The sequence below is a fragment of the Lineus longissimus genome, chromosome 14 (genome assembly GCF_910592395.1).
Source record: "Lineus longissimus chromosome 14, tnLinLong1.2, whole genome shotgun sequence".
In the NCBI taxonomy this organism is placed as follows: domain Eukaryota; kingdom Metazoa; phylum Nemertea; class Pilidiophora; order Heteronemertea; family Lineidae; genus Lineus; species Lineus longissimus.
This window is the reverse complement of record NC_088321.1, coordinates 12803245-12820582: the sequence shown is the minus strand read 5'-3', so window position 1 is coordinate 12820582 and position 17338 is coordinate 12803245. Positions and strand designations below refer to the sequence as shown.

Genomic DNA, 17338 nt, shown 5'->3' with positions numbered 1-17338 from the left:
TGATGTAAGAAAGTGGAGGCCAATAATGGCAGAGAGAAGATGATAGAATATGAGAGACTTTCGGCAAGTTCAAAATTCACGCCCGTGTTTACGTATCCACATCATATGGTGTTTTATCACTTTACACATTCCAGATGCGTAATATGTGATAGGGACACTGATTTACATCCGTCAACATGTGCATGATGTGTATGTCGTACGTTAAATCGATTGGGATACTTGATGTGGGCGTGAATTTTGAACCTGCTGAAGTGAAAGTCCCCGATACGTCTGCATGGAGAACAAGTCGAGAAGTGGCAAACAGCATCTTTCGATCCATGTTTTCTCATAGCCCCCACCACCATAGCTCAAGAGCTCCTCATCAAGGCAGCGTTCTCCACAACGCCATTTGTCCCCACCTTGGCAGCTAACCACCATCCCTTGGAAGCAGCCACCCTCCCTTGCTCTAGATTTCTATAGGGCCGCCCTAACTTAAATTGCTGGCCACCCTACCTTGTGATGAACACTGGCAAAACCTCTTGAATACCAAGGGTATCACCCTACCTTAAGAAAACCCTGTGGAGAACTCAAAGATTGTTTTTTTTCGATGCCTCTCCGAGCTGCTTCTATACCCCCCCTCCGGCCCTACATTAGGTAGTACCACCCTATCCGAACATGCAGAGAATGTTCATGCAGCTTAGTAGGACAGATCTACCACAGCCAAGTAGGGTGGGCCCCAAAGTAACCAGGCAATCCAATCCCTTGCGCATGATCATGAGGTGAAGTGGGACTCCCTATTGCCAAACCAAAGACTAAGGGTTTGGGATTGGGGAGACAGTGGCACAAGTTGGCTTCAAGGATGTATCATCTGACAATTTCAAGTTCCTGGGGTCGAAGACTTTGAAAGCCCAGTGGTAGACCTGGCAGTGAGCTTCGATGCCTTGGCTGCCAAAGGGCAATTAAATGGTGGAACTCATTTATGGGCATGGGCATTTACAATCAATGCTGTCGTCACTTCAACATTGCTATACAGCGTCGAGAAATGGGCATCTACTCTGACTAAAGAGCAACAACTTGATGTAATCGACAACTGATGCCTACGCCACATCCAGCAGGTGAGATGGTTTAAACACGTACAGATTACTGACATCAAGATAAAGCAAAAGGTCCATATTTAATCACTCTTTCAAATAAGTTAGTGTCATTATGACAATGAAAGCTGAAGAACACTTCATTCAGGTGTTAGAGTCACCCCACATGCGTGTTAGTACAAGCCGGAACAAGCATTGAAGGCTATACCTGAGACTAGCTCTGCAAGGGAACAACATGGAGATATATCGGTGAGTGAGGGACACAGCCACCAAAATCATTACGGCTGGGAAGCAATTTTGTTAATTCCTAAACCTCAACATCATGACATCTAAAAACCGCCACCAAAAAATCGAGCAAATGAAGTAAGGTTTCTTGGTTTCTAAAGCTCATTTGTGTATGTGATGTGAGATGCCCACATCAAGTTTCTTGGTTTCTAAAATCTAATTTATGTATGTGATGTGGAACGCCCACATTGTTTCAAAGAGACAATTATCACAGTCGATGGGACCTGTCCAAAGACATAGATCTACGTCATTGGGCACCAAACGGTTGAGCATAAGTGACGTACATCTACGACATTGGGCACCAAACGGTTGAGCATAAGTGACGTACATCTACGACATTGGGCACCAAACGGTTGAGCATAAGTGACGTAGATCTACGTCATTGGGCACCAAACGGTTGAGCATTAGTGATGTAGATCTACGTCATTGGGCACAAAGGTGTTAAGGTCAGTTATTAGACTTTGCGCGTCGTACGAATATCTGTAAGAAGCATAACTGAATAGCAAAGTCTTCCTTGGCAATACGTTCTTGGAGCCTAAGCATAACTGGGCCGTCTTGCAATCCACTCACCTTCCTGGTTCTTTAACCTCTTGGCATAGATCTTCACAGCCTTTTTCAGTTTTTTGATCGTCTCTTGCAGCGTGTCAATTTGTTCCCGCAGATCCTGAAGGAGAAGAAAAACCAGCAAGATGATGTTAGAGGGGTTTACAGACTCTGGATGGCACCCTGCCTTCACCCATTGAACAATTCCAGCATCCTCCTCAAGGTTTGGCCCAAGAAAGCACCCATGAGCAGCTCCATGACGATGCACCGGCTTTAAACACGCCGCGCAAATGACCCCTCACCCCAGTTGCTTCCAGGTAGTTAAGAAACTGATTTTTTATGGCATGCTTTTCATAGTAATGGACCAGCTAGCCCAGCATTTGAAATGCTACCTCACGGATTGAGATAAGGTTTACGTGAATCTGCTCAATGTGAATAGGGGGCTGGAGACCAGACTCTCGCTCAGATGTTTCAGACCTGCTCCCTTAAGAAGAATAGGGAGGAATACTGGCCAAAGGACACCGCCCTGACCACAAAGCTCTAGGGCTTTGTGGCTTCAGACCTGCTCCCTTATGAAAAATAGGGAGGAATACTGGCCAACGGACACCGCCCTGACCACGAAGCTCTGGGGCTCTGTGGCTTCAGACCTGCTCCCTTACGAAGAATAGGGAGGAATACTGGCCAAAGGACACCACCCTGACCACAAAGCTCAAAGCTCTAGGGCTTTGTGGTGGAACTCTCTAGGACAACCGACTTGGTTATCATAAACGGACTGACTGTCTTGCACGCATCTCCAAATTCCAATCGTAGAAGAAGAAATGCCAACATCAGTCAAGTGATTCCTTACCAAGTTTTCTCCTGTCATTCTCGTGATCTCATGTTGCATGGTTGCCTCGATCTTGGCTCCGGGTGGAAGGGTAAGATTCTGAAATAGTTGCAGAGGTTACGGGTGATGACTACAACGATCACACGGTATGGTATAAACTCCCCAAAAGATGAGCTAAAAAGATGATTTCGAATACTTTTGATTTTAATATACTGTGTCGTTTCTATTTGGCCGGTTTTTGTGCGTCTGTTTCACATAGGCCTACATGTATTACATGTAAAATAGGCCTTTTGTGCAGGCCATCTTCAACTGGCTACACAGATCCTACATGATTATGTAGTATTGTTAGTATTAAAATGCAAATGATAACATGCATGCATCAAATCTATTTCAGAGGGAGCCATGGCGGTGTCGTTGCTCGGATTTGACTAGCAGTCAGGAGGTCCATGGTTTGATCCCCACTGTCCGCGCAGACTCTAGACAGGTTGGTAATTATACTTGGTAATCATCGAATTGAGCAGCTCATCTGAGTTTAACTGAAACGTTTCAGGATACAGCATCGATACACATCATTTGAGATGACTTGAAGAGACACCTGTTGATGAAATTTGGTACTAGAATCCCATTTCCAGGTGAGTTATGATCCGAGGTGTTTAATGCATGCAAAATTTTCATATGTGACCCGTCACAGCAAAATCAGGCACAGAAGATGAGCCTAAATGACCCCAGGAGATTGATGTGCTCATATTTCACAAAAGGCAGACAATAGAGAAATGAACAAACAGTCCGTCTCAACCTGCCAAGCTCAGAGCGACATGCGCCTGGTTTTGCTGTGACGGGTCACATATGGTGCTGTACAAAGTTTAGGCCGGATTTTTCACTTGATCCTTGGGTCAAGGTATGTTTCTCCGCGTGCTCCAGGGAAATACAGGAAATGAATGAAAAATCTTCAGTAGCTAATGCGTTTAAGTGTAATGTCGGATATACAATGTAACTGCCACTGTTGTTGATATCGGACGATAAACCAATTTTGTTTCAGAAGGGAATTTAGATTTTAGATGCCAGAACCAGAGTTCTCATGATAAGTTTCAATATGGACCAGGGTTAAAGCGTAAAGTCGGATAAATCTCAGCCAAGGCAAACCTAAATTAAGCTCCCCCATCCAGGTTCTAATTTCAGTACAGAGACCTGCCAGGGCAGTCTAACTAAAATCTCAATTGGACTTGTAGAAGGCATTCCAGGGTTTTAATTACAAATTATGGGTAAAGAAAGAGGGTAAGCATGCCTTTAAAACCTGCTAAAATACACAGAAGCTGTAAGTATCTGGGACTTGGACAGTGCCCGCTTAATGCTACTGCCTGAAGTCACTCGTGCGTTCACTGTCTATTTCATTCTTGCATAGGAGACGGACAAGCTTGTTTTGGGAGGATCCTCCTAATTACCGACCATTTCTGACATTCCCCGACAATCAGTTTTATCTGCAAACAACTGCTAAACCTTAGTGTTCTGTTCACCAGATCGTATATTTTCATGATCTTTATGAAGATTTTTATGATAAATGAAAATTTCATCAATTTTGAATAAGAGGAAGTCGAGTAATTTGTGAATCGTAAAAAAAAATCTACCAAAAAATTTCAAGTCAGTGCAACGCCATCTTTGTTCCTCTTTTCCGACCAAAACAAAGATGGCGGGACATTGAATTTTGTGATCGGACTTTTAACAAAATTCTTACATTCCCTTCATTCAAATGCGTTAAATTTTCCAGGCATCCTTAAAAACCGAACAAAGAATGTAATTATCGACATTCTGGTCATAAGAAATTTATAGGAAAGAACCAAAAGTCGCCTTGAGTCTGTGATGGTCGGTAATTAGTGGGATCGTTTCAGGACTATCACTATTCTGTAACTGTAGATCAGTTTCTATTGAAGCCATTCACAAACTTGCATCATCAGCTTAATACGAGTCCGGTGTCATGGATGCGGAGGACATAGATCACCTCCCTTTCTACTCCCAGATTAACTTGTGGTGGCATAACATGATTTACATTCAGAGAGAACTCTCGAATTTAACATAGCACATCTTCTTGACCATTTCTCATCGAGAGAAACAGTCTCATCATACACGTTACACCAATTGACCTCAACTGACATTTCTTATTGAATCCACTGTCATAGAATCTTGGTTTTAACCCGACATTTCATTATGGACTTACAAACAAAGTTGTGAAAAAGTTGAATATGACACGGTTTAGTCAGGAAATATGAAACGAGATATGAAACATGAATATTGAGAGCAAATCATCAAATATAAACCAAGAGTATACATGGCACACAAAGATTGATATAAGAGTCACCACAGCGGTGAAACTTATTGTTTCATTGCCTCAACACAGTAAGTTAGTCTTCACTTCCTCAAACCACCTATGAAATATTTTCTGGACAAAAAGCCTACCACATTTATGACCCGTCACAGCAAAACCAGGTGCACGTCGCTCCGAGCTTGGCAGGTTGAGACGGACTGTTTGTCCATATCTCTATTGTCTGCCTTTTGTGAAATATGAGCAAATCAATTTCTTCCATTATCTTCTGGTGTCATTTAGGCTCATCTTCTGTGCGACATGCGCCTGGTTTTGCTGTGACGGGTCACATTTTGGGATTGGCTCAATTTCTGGACTTTTTCCATTTGATGTTGACTTATGACAGTCTCTTTGTGTCTTGTAAACACCATATAAAGAGTAGTAATTAATAGATATCATCTCATAAACGCTGCAAGCAAAGACTTGGGTGAATGCAAATGCAATTAATTCTTAAGGGAAGAATTTTTAGTATCCAACTTGCTGAAATATGTCATCCTAAACCCTACCTTCGATGAACGACGCATTGACTTTTTTTGCTGAAAAGTTCAACCAAAAATGTGCAAACCTCTACAGAGAATTATAACAATGTCAGCTATGGTACCCTATTTTAATACAATTAAGTCTTTCACCGCCAAGGTTCTTTTATGATTTAACCCTAAATTGCCCGGCTGTGACCAGATCGCATTTACCAAGGGATGGTGGTGTTGCGATTATCTTTAGGGTGGGCCTAAACAATGCTCTTTCACGGTGTCAACTAAAGCCGGTCAACTATGACACTGTGAACCATTACTATCTGTGATCACACTACTACAGGTCACCCAAGAACCTTTGGCCGGATTTATCTTATAAAATGGGACTTAAAACGTTGTGGTTGTCAGCCGAGAACCTTTGGCCGGGTCTATCTTATAAAATGGGACTTAAAATGTGGTGGTTGTCAGCCGAGAACTTTTGGCCGGATCTATCTTATAAAATGGAACTTAAAACGTTGTGGTTGTCAGCCGAGAACTTTTGGCCGGATCTATCTTATAAAATGGAACTTAAAACGTTGTGGTTGTCAGCCGAGAACCTTTGGCCGGATCTATCTTATAAAATGGGACTTAAAACTTTGTGGTTGTCAGCCGAGATCCTTTGGCCGGATCTATCTTATGAAATTGAACTTAAAACGTGGTGGTTGTCAGCCGAGAACCTTTGGCCGGATCTACCTTATAAAATGGGACTTAAAACGTGGTGGTTGTCAGCCGAGAACCTTTGGCCGGATCTATCTTATAAAATGGGACTTAAAACGCTGTGGTTAATATTTTTCATCTACATGTAAGTGCCATGTTACATTCTGTGTAAGATTATTAAAGAATGTGTTTGAACTCTACAAGAACAGATGGCTTCAGAATGTTTGACATAAATCACTGAATCGAACAGTTGTCCAAAATGTACAAACACTGTCTTTAAAGGGTACGCCGTTGGTAATTACTGGTGGTCCAGGAAAATAGAAATGCAGTTATACACAATGCCGCAGTGCGGTAATTGTGCATGCATGCAACTATAGTGAAACTTGGAATCTATAGTATTTGTACATCTGTCTACACAACGACAAAGTTGACAAAAATATTCAGCACGTGTTTATTCATTTTTTACAATTTCTAAGTCAATTACAAACTTCAAATTTTTAATGAACGGCGTAGGCCTTTAAGAAGAGCATTTTATCACCAGTTCTTGAAGTGTTCAGGGAGAAAACAAGGACAGTAGAATTGTAATTTAAGGAGAAAGCCCCTACATATCAGCATTGCCAGGGGTACTTAAGTCAGATGGAGGTTTAAATATTTTATTGTTGGTGCATCTCAACTGAATTAGAGGCGTATTATTACAATCTACGGCAGTGCTAAGTAAAGAGACAAATGGTTATTAGCATGGCTTACGTCACGAGTCAAAACAAGGCAATATCTTTGTTGAATTGTTTGAATAATTTGAAAAGAGTTCATAAATTGTTCATATTTCGCTGAATCCTAAAACTATTCACAAAATGTTGACTTTCCCCTATCTGGGTGTCTTTACAGTGCGCAAAAAACACGTATCAATTCAGTTCTGTAGTCATGCTAACAACTTTTCTTATATCAAAACCCTTCCTGAGTTTAGTTCCAACCAGAGACAAGAGAGTGAGAGGACAGTCAGATGTTAAAGTTATCTACTTAAAATTAACTAAGACACACAAATAGCTACATGTACATACACCGTCTTTGGAAGCTATCACCTGCAAAGAAGAAAGCCATGGGGCTCCACCGGTTAGAGAGATCCTACACATTTCCACTGATTCTGTGATGAAATAATTCCAGGCTCATTTAACCAGTTGACAGCATGGGGTCTATTGACATGTGACAACTGAATGATGATCATCGCCAGCAAAACAGGTAGCAAGGTCGGTAGCTTTCAGACCAAAGGTAGGTTACATCATATTACAACAACAGGTTCCCCAAGCTATCGGGGTAATCAGGATTATAAACAAAACTCGGCAGAAAGAACATCAGGGATGATCTGTTGTTCATTGCTGAAAGTGAGTGCAGTGATTTGCCGTAATGATGAATGAGGTGCAGCAATTTGCCGTAACGATGAATGAAAACGGTGCAATTTGCCGTAATGGACAATGAATCACAGCGATTTGCCATAATGATGGATGAAAACGGGGAAAATTTGCTGTAATGGCCAATGAAGCACAGCGATTGGCCGTAATGATGGATAAAAACGGGGCAATTTCCCGTAATGGCAAATGAAGTACAGCGATTTGCCGTAATGATGGATAAAAACGGGGCAATTTGCCGTAATGGCAAATGAAGTACAGCGATTTGCCGTAATGATAAATGAGGCGATTTGCCGCAATGATAAATGAAGTGCATTGCCGGTAGCAGACGTACCTGTCCAATAAGCTTCTGTTGCCGCTCGTTGTCGCGTTTCAACTCTTGAATCTCATTACGTAATTCCTGCTCATTCTCGTCACGGAGCGCCTTCTCTTTCTGGAGTTGGTCTTCCAGTAACCTGAAGTGAAAGACGCCACAAGTTTACAAGAGGCACTTTGCCCGAGAGATAAAAATGTTACCAACAGTTTTAGCCAAGCTAGCTACATGAACAGCCTCTTCAAAATGTCTGCAAAACCTTGGTTCATGTCCTCCAGGAATCTGAACAATTATTATTTGCTTTGTCATGTATAAAGAACACCCAATACTGTATATAAGACGAGGACAACACACAGCTATGCATGTATCCCCCTGAACGAGCACAGCATTTACGATGGTGTGATTTTGGAATGATCAATCATTGGGGAAATAATACAGAGTACATGACAGGCAACTAAGGGATATGAGAATATGGTGTAGGACTTTATTGGCAACAACAATGCTTGCCAAATCATGGCTTTGGCGTCCCCTTTCGAAAGAGGTGTCACGATGGACTTAACTTTGAACCGAATGCAACAATGGTGACCCGCTGACTACATTCTTGATTCAACTAGGTCACCATTGTTGCATTCGGTTCAAAGTTGTCAGCGGGAGGGAGGGGGGAAAATGCCCCCCCCCCCAGAAGTTACCAAAGAAATGTAATCTTGACCATGATTTTAGCCAAACAATTGTCATTTTGCTGCCCAGCCTTTTGCCCCTCCAATCAATTGATCCAAACTACACCCCTGTGAATATAGTGTTTATATCAACACAAAAAACAACAAAATCATCCAACAAACCGTACCTATTAACATCCTTCATGGTTTTATAAGCGACTGCGAGTTCACCATCATCATTTATCATACCAGGGTCATTATGGTACGATTCCCGTGCGATCGCCGACGTACTGACGTTACGATTGGCCATTACCGCCTTCAACTGGATACACTCCTCACGTCTGCGCTCGAGTTCTTCTGTCATGGCTTCAAATTGATCTGAAAAATACAGGAGCAATGTGTACTAACAACCAGGGCTTGGCTGCTCAAAACGACCAGGGCCTGGTTGCCCTTAATGACCAGGGTCTGGTTGCCCTAAATAACCAGGGCCTGGTTGCTCTAAACGACCAGGGCCTGGTTGCCCTTAACGACCAGGGTCTGGTTGCCCTAAATAACCAGGGCCTGGTTGCTCTAAACGACCAGGGCCTGGTTGCTCGAAATGACCAGGGCCGATATTCAAACGAATGTTCATTCATATCGGGGTATAGCCTATTCAAAAATACCCTATTTGCATTGAAATACCCCTGGTGACAAAAGAATAGTATCAATGTAGTCTACTTCCGGGAAGTATATCTCTGGGCTGGTTGTTCAAACCAAGTATGGTCACTAACGCTGGCATTAAACTTATTAACTTGATGTTATCTCCTTCAGTTTAGTCCATTAGACCTAACACCAAGTGAAGTTTACACCAGCATTAGTTACAAGACTTGTACTGGACAACCGGTCCCAGAAAGAAAACCAGAATCATATTTCATAATTTTTCCAAAGAAAATCACCAGACATTCTACAAAATGGCTATCCTACCCATAAATTCTTTGGCAACTGATTGGCGTTTTTCCTGTTCTTCGCTAGCACCTTTTTCTCCACCGTCGTCGAAAGCAGCACTTTCAGCTACGACTTTGCGTAATCGCATTAGTTCAGCATTCAACCTGTTTTTCTCTAATTCTAACTCGTCAGCCTGAAACAAGAAATCATCATAACTTGAAATAACTTCTATAGCTACCGCATTCACGAGTACACTCACAGGATTTCAACATGTATTAACACTTTCAGCGCCATCTGACGTAATTTTACGTCTTGCAAGTTCACACGGTTGAGCCATCCGACGTAATATTACGTCGCGTTTTTAAATTTCCCGCTTTGTCTTCGAGGCGACTAGCAGCGCAGTATAGGGGAAAACAATTTAACTATACAGCGCTTGAAGTGATAGTATGATGTTCAGCCAATGTGCTATTTATAGCCAAGATTGTCTGCATTCGAATAGGCGCAATGGCGGGTCGAAGATTGATGACGGGGGCAGATGTAGCCGAGAGTATGCCAAAAAGTGGGTATTCGGAAAGACACCAGATATTACTGTTCTATGTGTGGGGTACCATTGTGCAAAATCAAGTGCTTTGCTGACTATCATTCCAAATTAGCATTGTAAAGAGATCTAACAAAGAAGAACCAACACAGAAAATTTCATGTAATTATCTTTATTCCTTCTATTGTTTTCATAATTTTGAAAAAGGGTAAAAAGGGGCGTAACCTTGGCCCCTGGGGGAAGTACGCTAAATATGGCTGGGCGCTGAAAGTGTTAAGAACTATTTCAAACGTCGAACAACGTGTTTGGCAGTCAACGGTTGACTTTTTTAAACGTAGATCTACGTGTTTGGCAGTGAAAAAGTTAAGGTGGAAGCCATCCTGAATTTTGATGTGGTGACCTAATTAGGGTTCATACTAATGTCTATATTTACCCACACAAGTTTGCTTTGGCTTTGATGCGTCGCTGACTTCTAAAGATATTGCATTCACAAGTCGGTGGTCACTTTCAAGGCCCCCTTTTGCTCTGAGGAGCCACAGAGGACAACCAAAGTGATGCCCGACTCAGCACTGAACTCCCAAAGGTAAAAGCAAATATAGACAATTTAGCCATGAAGATACATGTATAGGCAACATAGGCATAATACCCAATGCCAAAGCAAGTGGGCCAAGTGGGCATCAGTCCCCTTAAAACAAACAAATGATGATGTATAGCTCTCTCACCCGTATCTTGTCAGCAGATGAGTTATCATTGATGGATGCGACTCGTTCCATCTGATCTTTGAGATGCTCCAGCTCCCTGAGTAGACGCGACCGGTCCTTCTCCAGTTCCTTCACGCGGTTCTGGAGTTTGATCACAAGTGCTATGGGGTCACCTTCTTTCCTGACCTGTAACATGAATAAAAGACAAGTTAGCCTGTAAAGAGTTATGGCCATCACTAAGATCCACAAAAATCGGGTTTTTTAAAAAGCTTTTCCCCTTTTTTTGCAAATCCCGTAAATTTTTAATGCTTAGGACCCAAATAACACAGTTAAAATCTGCTTTTTCAATCAGAAAACACCAACTGCCATTTTTATCATGGACAAATCTGTCTTTTGAAAATGCAAATTCCGTGCCAATATTTCAACTTGCAGATTTTCGGTGGCCTTTCATCACCACTCGTCCATTAACCTGCTGCACCTTTGGTCTGCAGCCTTCTTTATAGAAATATCCAAACTTTCAGCAATCTAGACAAGAGATGAAAATTCTGATTGTGAAACGCCCCCCGCAACTTGGAACTTGTCACATAGTGGGGACTATCAGAACCAAAATATGTTGACGCAAGGTACAAACCGGAGTAGACGGTAGATTTTTTGGTGAATGAATTGTGTCATTTATAAATGAAACAGGCAACTATTATAAAAAAAATTGAAGTCAGGAATTTTTGTTCTGCCAATTTCAACTAACAGAAAGCACCAAGTCATTCTGAAGAATGTTGCGGGTATCCAAAATGAAACTGTTTAGAATTTTGCCGCGGCAGAGGCCAATTTAGCACCACCTGTGGGACCTGATGGTATAATTCATAGACTACCTAAAGGATACAAAGACTTGAAAGAGGACACAGCAGAAACCAGGTGATGATCTCTATGAAGCAACAATGACAATGGGTGGTACAAGGATAAGATGGATGAAATGATAATGCGTTACTTTGAAGTCATAATATTATAGAGTGCTAAATTCAGCTAGTTGCTCTTAGCGTTTCCGAAGTGTCCTTTGAAAAGTAACGTCTCTAAATTTGTTACAGAGCTGTTCTTGGCCGATATGTTCAAATACGTGTCAGTCACCTTATTGATGCACCTCGCTGTCAACACTGGTGTGTTCATACTAGGTGTCACAAAAATTATGAAGTACTTTTAATCATGAATAACGCACTTCTTACCATTCAAAAATTTTATACCAAACTCTTGCCGCATGAAGCATTAACATTTCCTGAGACTTTGAAATCATCCAAACGAAATGTACAGAAGTTTTTTTTCATCACCTAGTATACTAGTCCCATGCATGACACTGGATAGTGGTTGAAGTCTAAGAAATATGAGGTCACAAAAGCTCACTAAGAAATGACACTCATCTACATAACTATATCTACAGCCATATCCACATCTTGAATTTGATTGACGATAGTGACATAGACACAGAAGGCTGCCAGAAGAGGACAGGCATCAGGAATAAGGATACTGCACAGAAATGAGTCGATGTAATCTTCCATCTTGAGATGCCTCAGTGTATCACCCACCACCATCATGCTGACACACTTGGGATCATTCCAACCCACAGTAACCAGAATCACCCAGCAGAATCAGCTACAACCTCTCTGAGCATCGCCCAACTCTCCCGAGTCATGGAGGTTTCACCTCGCAGATCCCTACAGGTCAATCTGGTTATCCCTGGATCAAATGACCTCAAGAAACAACTCACTTGCTGTTGTGTTAAACTGTATTGCCATGTTGACTGTCAATTGGAATTCATCATGATACAAAAATGCAAAAGCAGAGAGATTTTGGATGTTACCGTCAATGCATGCCTTAATGGGAGTATCAAGAACAACAACTTGATTTCATTCGATCAATAGATAGACAATCCATTACATTATTTTGCCCCTCTATTGTCTTTAACAGGTTTTCTGCCGAGTCACGAATATACTCGTAAGCTGGTTCCTGCTCGATTGCCAAGGCACGAGTATATTCGGAGCAGTCTATGCATTATTCCATGTACAGTAGAACCTCTCTATTAAAGACACCCTTGGGACTGACAAGTGGTGTCCTTAATAGAGAGGTGTCCTGATTAGAGAGGTCAAATTGAATGGAAACCACCATTTTTGGACCAAAACTAGTGTCCTTAATAGAGAGGTTGTCCTTAATAGAGAGGTGTCCGCTAAGGAAGGTTCCACTGTATTTCAAATGACTGGCAAGGGTGAATACGCTTCTGTTCTGTAAAGCATTATGGGATATACGTATATTTTAGTGTGTTTATTATGCACTAGGTGTGCTCTAGGATCACGGCCTACACTCGTGGTGTGGCAATGGAGCAAAACGCAAAACCTGTCAAACGGTGGTGTGCTAAAAAAAATGGGGCGGCAGTGAATGTGTTAAAACGAGCCCACTCGCACCTAGGCCTAAATTGCCAAGGTTCAACTGTCATTAGTGGGTTATCAAGGCAATTCTTGATAACATCAACCTTCATACAACAGCTTTTATGGGGATATGCCTAAACTTGCATGGGCAAATAAACGCAATGACTAATATTTATAAAGACTAGTAAATGCTTTTACTACAGTTTTCTACAGAGATGGCTAGTGTAAATGTACATGAAGTTTAAAGTAAAAGCATTTACTGGTCTTTTATAAATATCAGCCAATGTCAGTGTTTAAATATTGACCAGAATACATTAAACAATGTCGCTGATGTTACCTTTGAGAAAATTCAATGGGGAACAACAGCTTGTGCTGACATCATTGTTTAGTGCACTACATGTGTGCAAGACTTCACAGCAAACTGTGCAATATACAGTAGAACCTCTCTATTAAGGACAACCTCGGGACTGACAAGCGCTGTCCTTGAAAGAGGGGTGTCCTGATTAGAGGTCCAATTCGGGACTGAAGCTAGAGTCCTTAATGGAGAGGTTGTCCTTAATAGAGAGATGTCCGCGAAGGGAGGTTCCACTGAAGGAACTGGATTGGAAAAAACGCACCTTTTCTGCTTGTTCCTCGGAGAGTCTAGCTTGGTCTTCGGACTTCCAATCGACACTTCCAAGCTTGGTGTGCTGTAGGACCTTACGACGCTCTGATCCATAGCCCAGGTCCTGCGATTAAGAGAAACGTTTTAGAACCCGACAGACACAAATTATTAACGATATAACAGTTGGTAGACCACAGTTAAAAGGAAAAGTACCCATTACTGCGGCCAGTAGTATGCAGTGTACCGACCTGGTAAATACCGGTTGCGGTAGTGAATCAGTTTATCTTATAACTTACCAACTCCTTCTCATCTCGCTCCTTCTCGTCAATTTCCTCGCCCGTCTCTCCTTCCATCTCTGCCAGCATTGGGCTCGCACCATCCACGCTGAAGCTGCTTGCATTGGACGTCGACCGCGACACCGACACACCTTTGGCACGTAAAATACCAAGCTCGTTTTGAAGGTTTTCACATCGCTGCTGTAAGCGTCCGTGTTCTTTGACTAGCATTTGATGATGGGCACGTTCTTGTTGGACGTTGTCATACTCCAGTTGACTCGTGGCGGCTTCACTCACTTTATTCTTCAAGACAGCTACATGTACAAGGAGAAGAATAGATCAAGTTTATCCAATTGGTTGCGGAAGCCAGTTTACCTTAAGCGCCATCTTGTGTTGACAGTGATATCGATAATGAATAAAAAAGCTAACTTTTATCAGGACAGTTGAAACTAATCAAAAGTATTGCCATCTATTCTGTTAGGATAAACCTAACATTCCCAGAGTGTGTTTAGTATCTTTACAGAGCTTGCGACCGAGTGCTGGTGAATTCAGATTTGATGACGTGCTGTGCACATCACCCACATATCATTGGGGCATGTACATGACGTGCTATGCACGTCATCTGCAGCAAAAGCCTTATACTCAGCCTGACCTCCGCAAATATCAGTGTGACAGACCAACACACCAGTAGAAAACAGTAAACTACAGAGAAACTAGGCCCAAGTCACCTCGATTCCCATGTGCACATGACAACTCACCATCTTTTTCTTTCAGTTTCCTATTCAGTTCCTCCACCTCTTCCTTCAGCGAAATCTTCTCCGTCGTGAAGTCCATCACTATCTTCTCATGCTCCTCTGCAAACTTCTCCTTCTCATGGACCAATTCGTTCTTCTCTTTGCGTTCCGACGCGAGTTCGGCACGCAGCAGTTCGATCTCCGCCTCAAGTTCTGATATTCTGTTTGATGTGAGTTTCTGCGCCTTGCCCTCCTTCCTGAGCGACTCCATCTCATTCTTCAGCTCATTATAATGTATCATCTCCTCGCGAGTCTTCTTAACCTCCTTATTCTGAAACATGTGAAATAAATACATGTAAAAATATTGAATCATCTCCTTGCGAGTCTTCTTCACTTCCTTACTCAGAAACCTGCAAAACACATGTAAAAATATTGAATAATCTCCTCGCGAGTCTTCTTCACATCCTTACTCAGAGACCTGCAAAACACATTTAAAAATATTGAACCATCTCCTCGCGAGTCTTCTTCACATCCTTACTCAGAAACCTGCAATACACATTTAAAAATATTGAATCATCTCCTTGCGAGTCTTCTTCACTTCCTTACTCAGAAACATGCAAAACACATGTAGAAATATAGAATCATCTCCTCGCGAGTCTTTTTCACCTCCTTATTCTGAAATATGCAAAAGATCTCTCGTAAAGTGGGTGAAATATGCTAATTTTAGATGTTGGATTTTTTTTAATATGAGGGGGATACAACTTACATTCTCGTCAAGTCTCTGTTGAAGTTCGATAATCTTATTTTCCAGTCCCTTGTTGACTGTCTTGATATGGTCGACTGATCTGGCTTCAATCTGCAAAAACACAAGTTATAAAGCCAATGTAGGAATAGGAAATCCAAGATGTCTGTCTGACCATACTGAGTGTCAGATTGCACTAAGATCAATAAGATAGGTCAAAACGTGCCAAAAATCATTCCCATCGGAGTGATTTGAGAGGGTAAAATAATTATAAAATTTCAATGCAATAGTTGGAAAATTGTTGTATATAGAGCACCTTCAAGGTCAAGAGGCTGAAATCCAAGATGGCCGGCGGAGGTCACCAACGAACAGTTTTTTTACAAAGCCCCACCTTGTGGTCAAAGTGTAAGTCGAAATGCGCCCAAAATGGATCCGCTCTACATGTACATTTGGTAGGGTAACATGAGCGTTAAGATGCGAAATTGCTAGACCTGTAGTTAGAGCAGAGTGCCCGCAAGGCCTAGACACGGAAATCCAAGATGGCTACCAGTGGAAATCACAAATCCTCCCATCTTTAACCCTTACCTTTAACCGCTTGAGTTCTTTCTTGGCCGCACGCCTCCTGACATGCGACTGTAACTTGACGATACCATAGATGATCTTCTTGTAGCCACGCCGCGCCAGCCAACCTCGCACCCGCGCTTGGATGATAATCGCCTTGGCATTGGAGCGCTTAGCCCGGTATACCTTGCGGCCGGCCATGCCACGGGAAAATGCCTGAAAAGCAGAACCGTGAAAGCAGTCGATGAACGGCCAGGGCCCACTGAGTGCACCGGTTGAAATTTGGATGAGAGATGTGCTAGCATGATTTACAAAGGTCAAATAGAATACCTCGGGGACATATTACATGTATGTGTGGTCCTTTGATTCACTTACGTTACACAATTCTTGCCAATTCGGCCAACAGTAAAGGAATAGTAATACCAATTTTCGGGTTTGGAGATTTGGCCCCCTGGTGGCCAAGTAGTGAATCACATTACATTAGAATGTATGAATCTAAATCATATCAGAAAGGGAATCACATCAGACCTAACTTTTACCCCTTAGGCGGGAGTTTAGGGTTGTCACTTGTTATGATTCACTTGTCAACAGTTTTTCGAATTGGGCTAAAAAATACGACGCGAGGTTGAAAAGTGACCTTGTGAATCGGGTGTAGCCCACTCTTTGGAAATGACTTGTTTATTCTTCATGTCATTCACAAAAGTTTTGATATTGAAAGTGAACAGTACCATTTAAAATGTTTAAACGTAGGGGTACATGCACGCTAATTTCAGATCAACAATCATTCAGTTAAGAAACATGCCATAGATACAGAGTGTAACGGCTCATTTCAATTTTTGTTACGAACAACGAAGGCCTTTTAAGACAGGCCTTCATGAATTTGTGGTTGTGTATGCGAGTATGACAGAGCCATGTCTAAGAACATACCTGTATCGTGAGTACGGCACACCTGACGCGCATGTACTGTGTATACTGTATGTACCCACGCCAGTGTTTCTGAATGGTGGTGGCAGCACGGGTACGACGTAGGAATAATGCTTTCCTGGAGTGGAAGGAAATGGGATGATAAAGTTGTAAAATCGTGATCCGTCACAGCAAAACCAGGCGCATGTCGCTCTGAGCTTGGCAGGTTGAGACGGACTGTTTGTTAATTTCTCTATTGTCTGCCTAATAGTGGAATGTGAGCACATCAATTTCTTCCATTATCTCCTGGTCATTTCGGCTCATCTT

The 17338-nt window shown here is 42.1% G+C and overlaps 1 protein-coding gene across 13 annotated transcripts in view; it reads right to left on the bottom strand.

Annotated features, from left to right (window-relative positions):
• The window catches only part of LOC135499239 (unconventional myosin-Va-like), a 51980-nt gene that overhangs the window by 9657 nt on the left and 24985 nt on the right, over nt 1-17338 (bottom strand). For 8 of the 13 annotated variants that reach the window (XM_064789899.1, XM_064789905.1, XM_064789906.1 and 5 more), the window contains 14 exons: nt 17036-17150; nt 16133-16324; nt 15572-15661; nt 14830-15136; nt 14093-14385; nt 13810-13920; nt 12538-12570; nt 10803-10967; nt 9582-9735; nt 8807-8996; nt 7984-8104; nt 5587-5616; nt 2746-2823; nt 1926-2019 (listed from right to left, as the gene is read on the bottom strand). In XM_064789899.1, the coding sequence (XP_064645969.1) occupies nt 1926-2019; nt 2746-2823; nt 5587-5616; nt 7984-8104; nt 8807-8996; nt 9582-9735; nt 10803-10967; nt 12538-12570; nt 13810-13920; nt 14093-14385; nt 14830-15136; nt 15572-15661; nt 16133-16324; nt 17036-17150 (1973 nt within the window). Of the gene's footprint in view, nt 1-1925; nt 2020-2745; nt 2824-5586; nt 5617-7304; nt 7326-7983; nt 8105-8806; nt 8997-9581; nt 9736-10802; nt 10968-12537; nt 12571-13809; nt 13921-14092; nt 14386-14829; nt 15137-15571; nt 15662-16132; nt 16325-17035; nt 17151-17338 lie in introns of all 13 variants that reach the window. The other 5 variants (XM_064789902.1, XM_064789907.1, XM_064789911.1 and 2 more) reach the window with 3 other exon arrangements.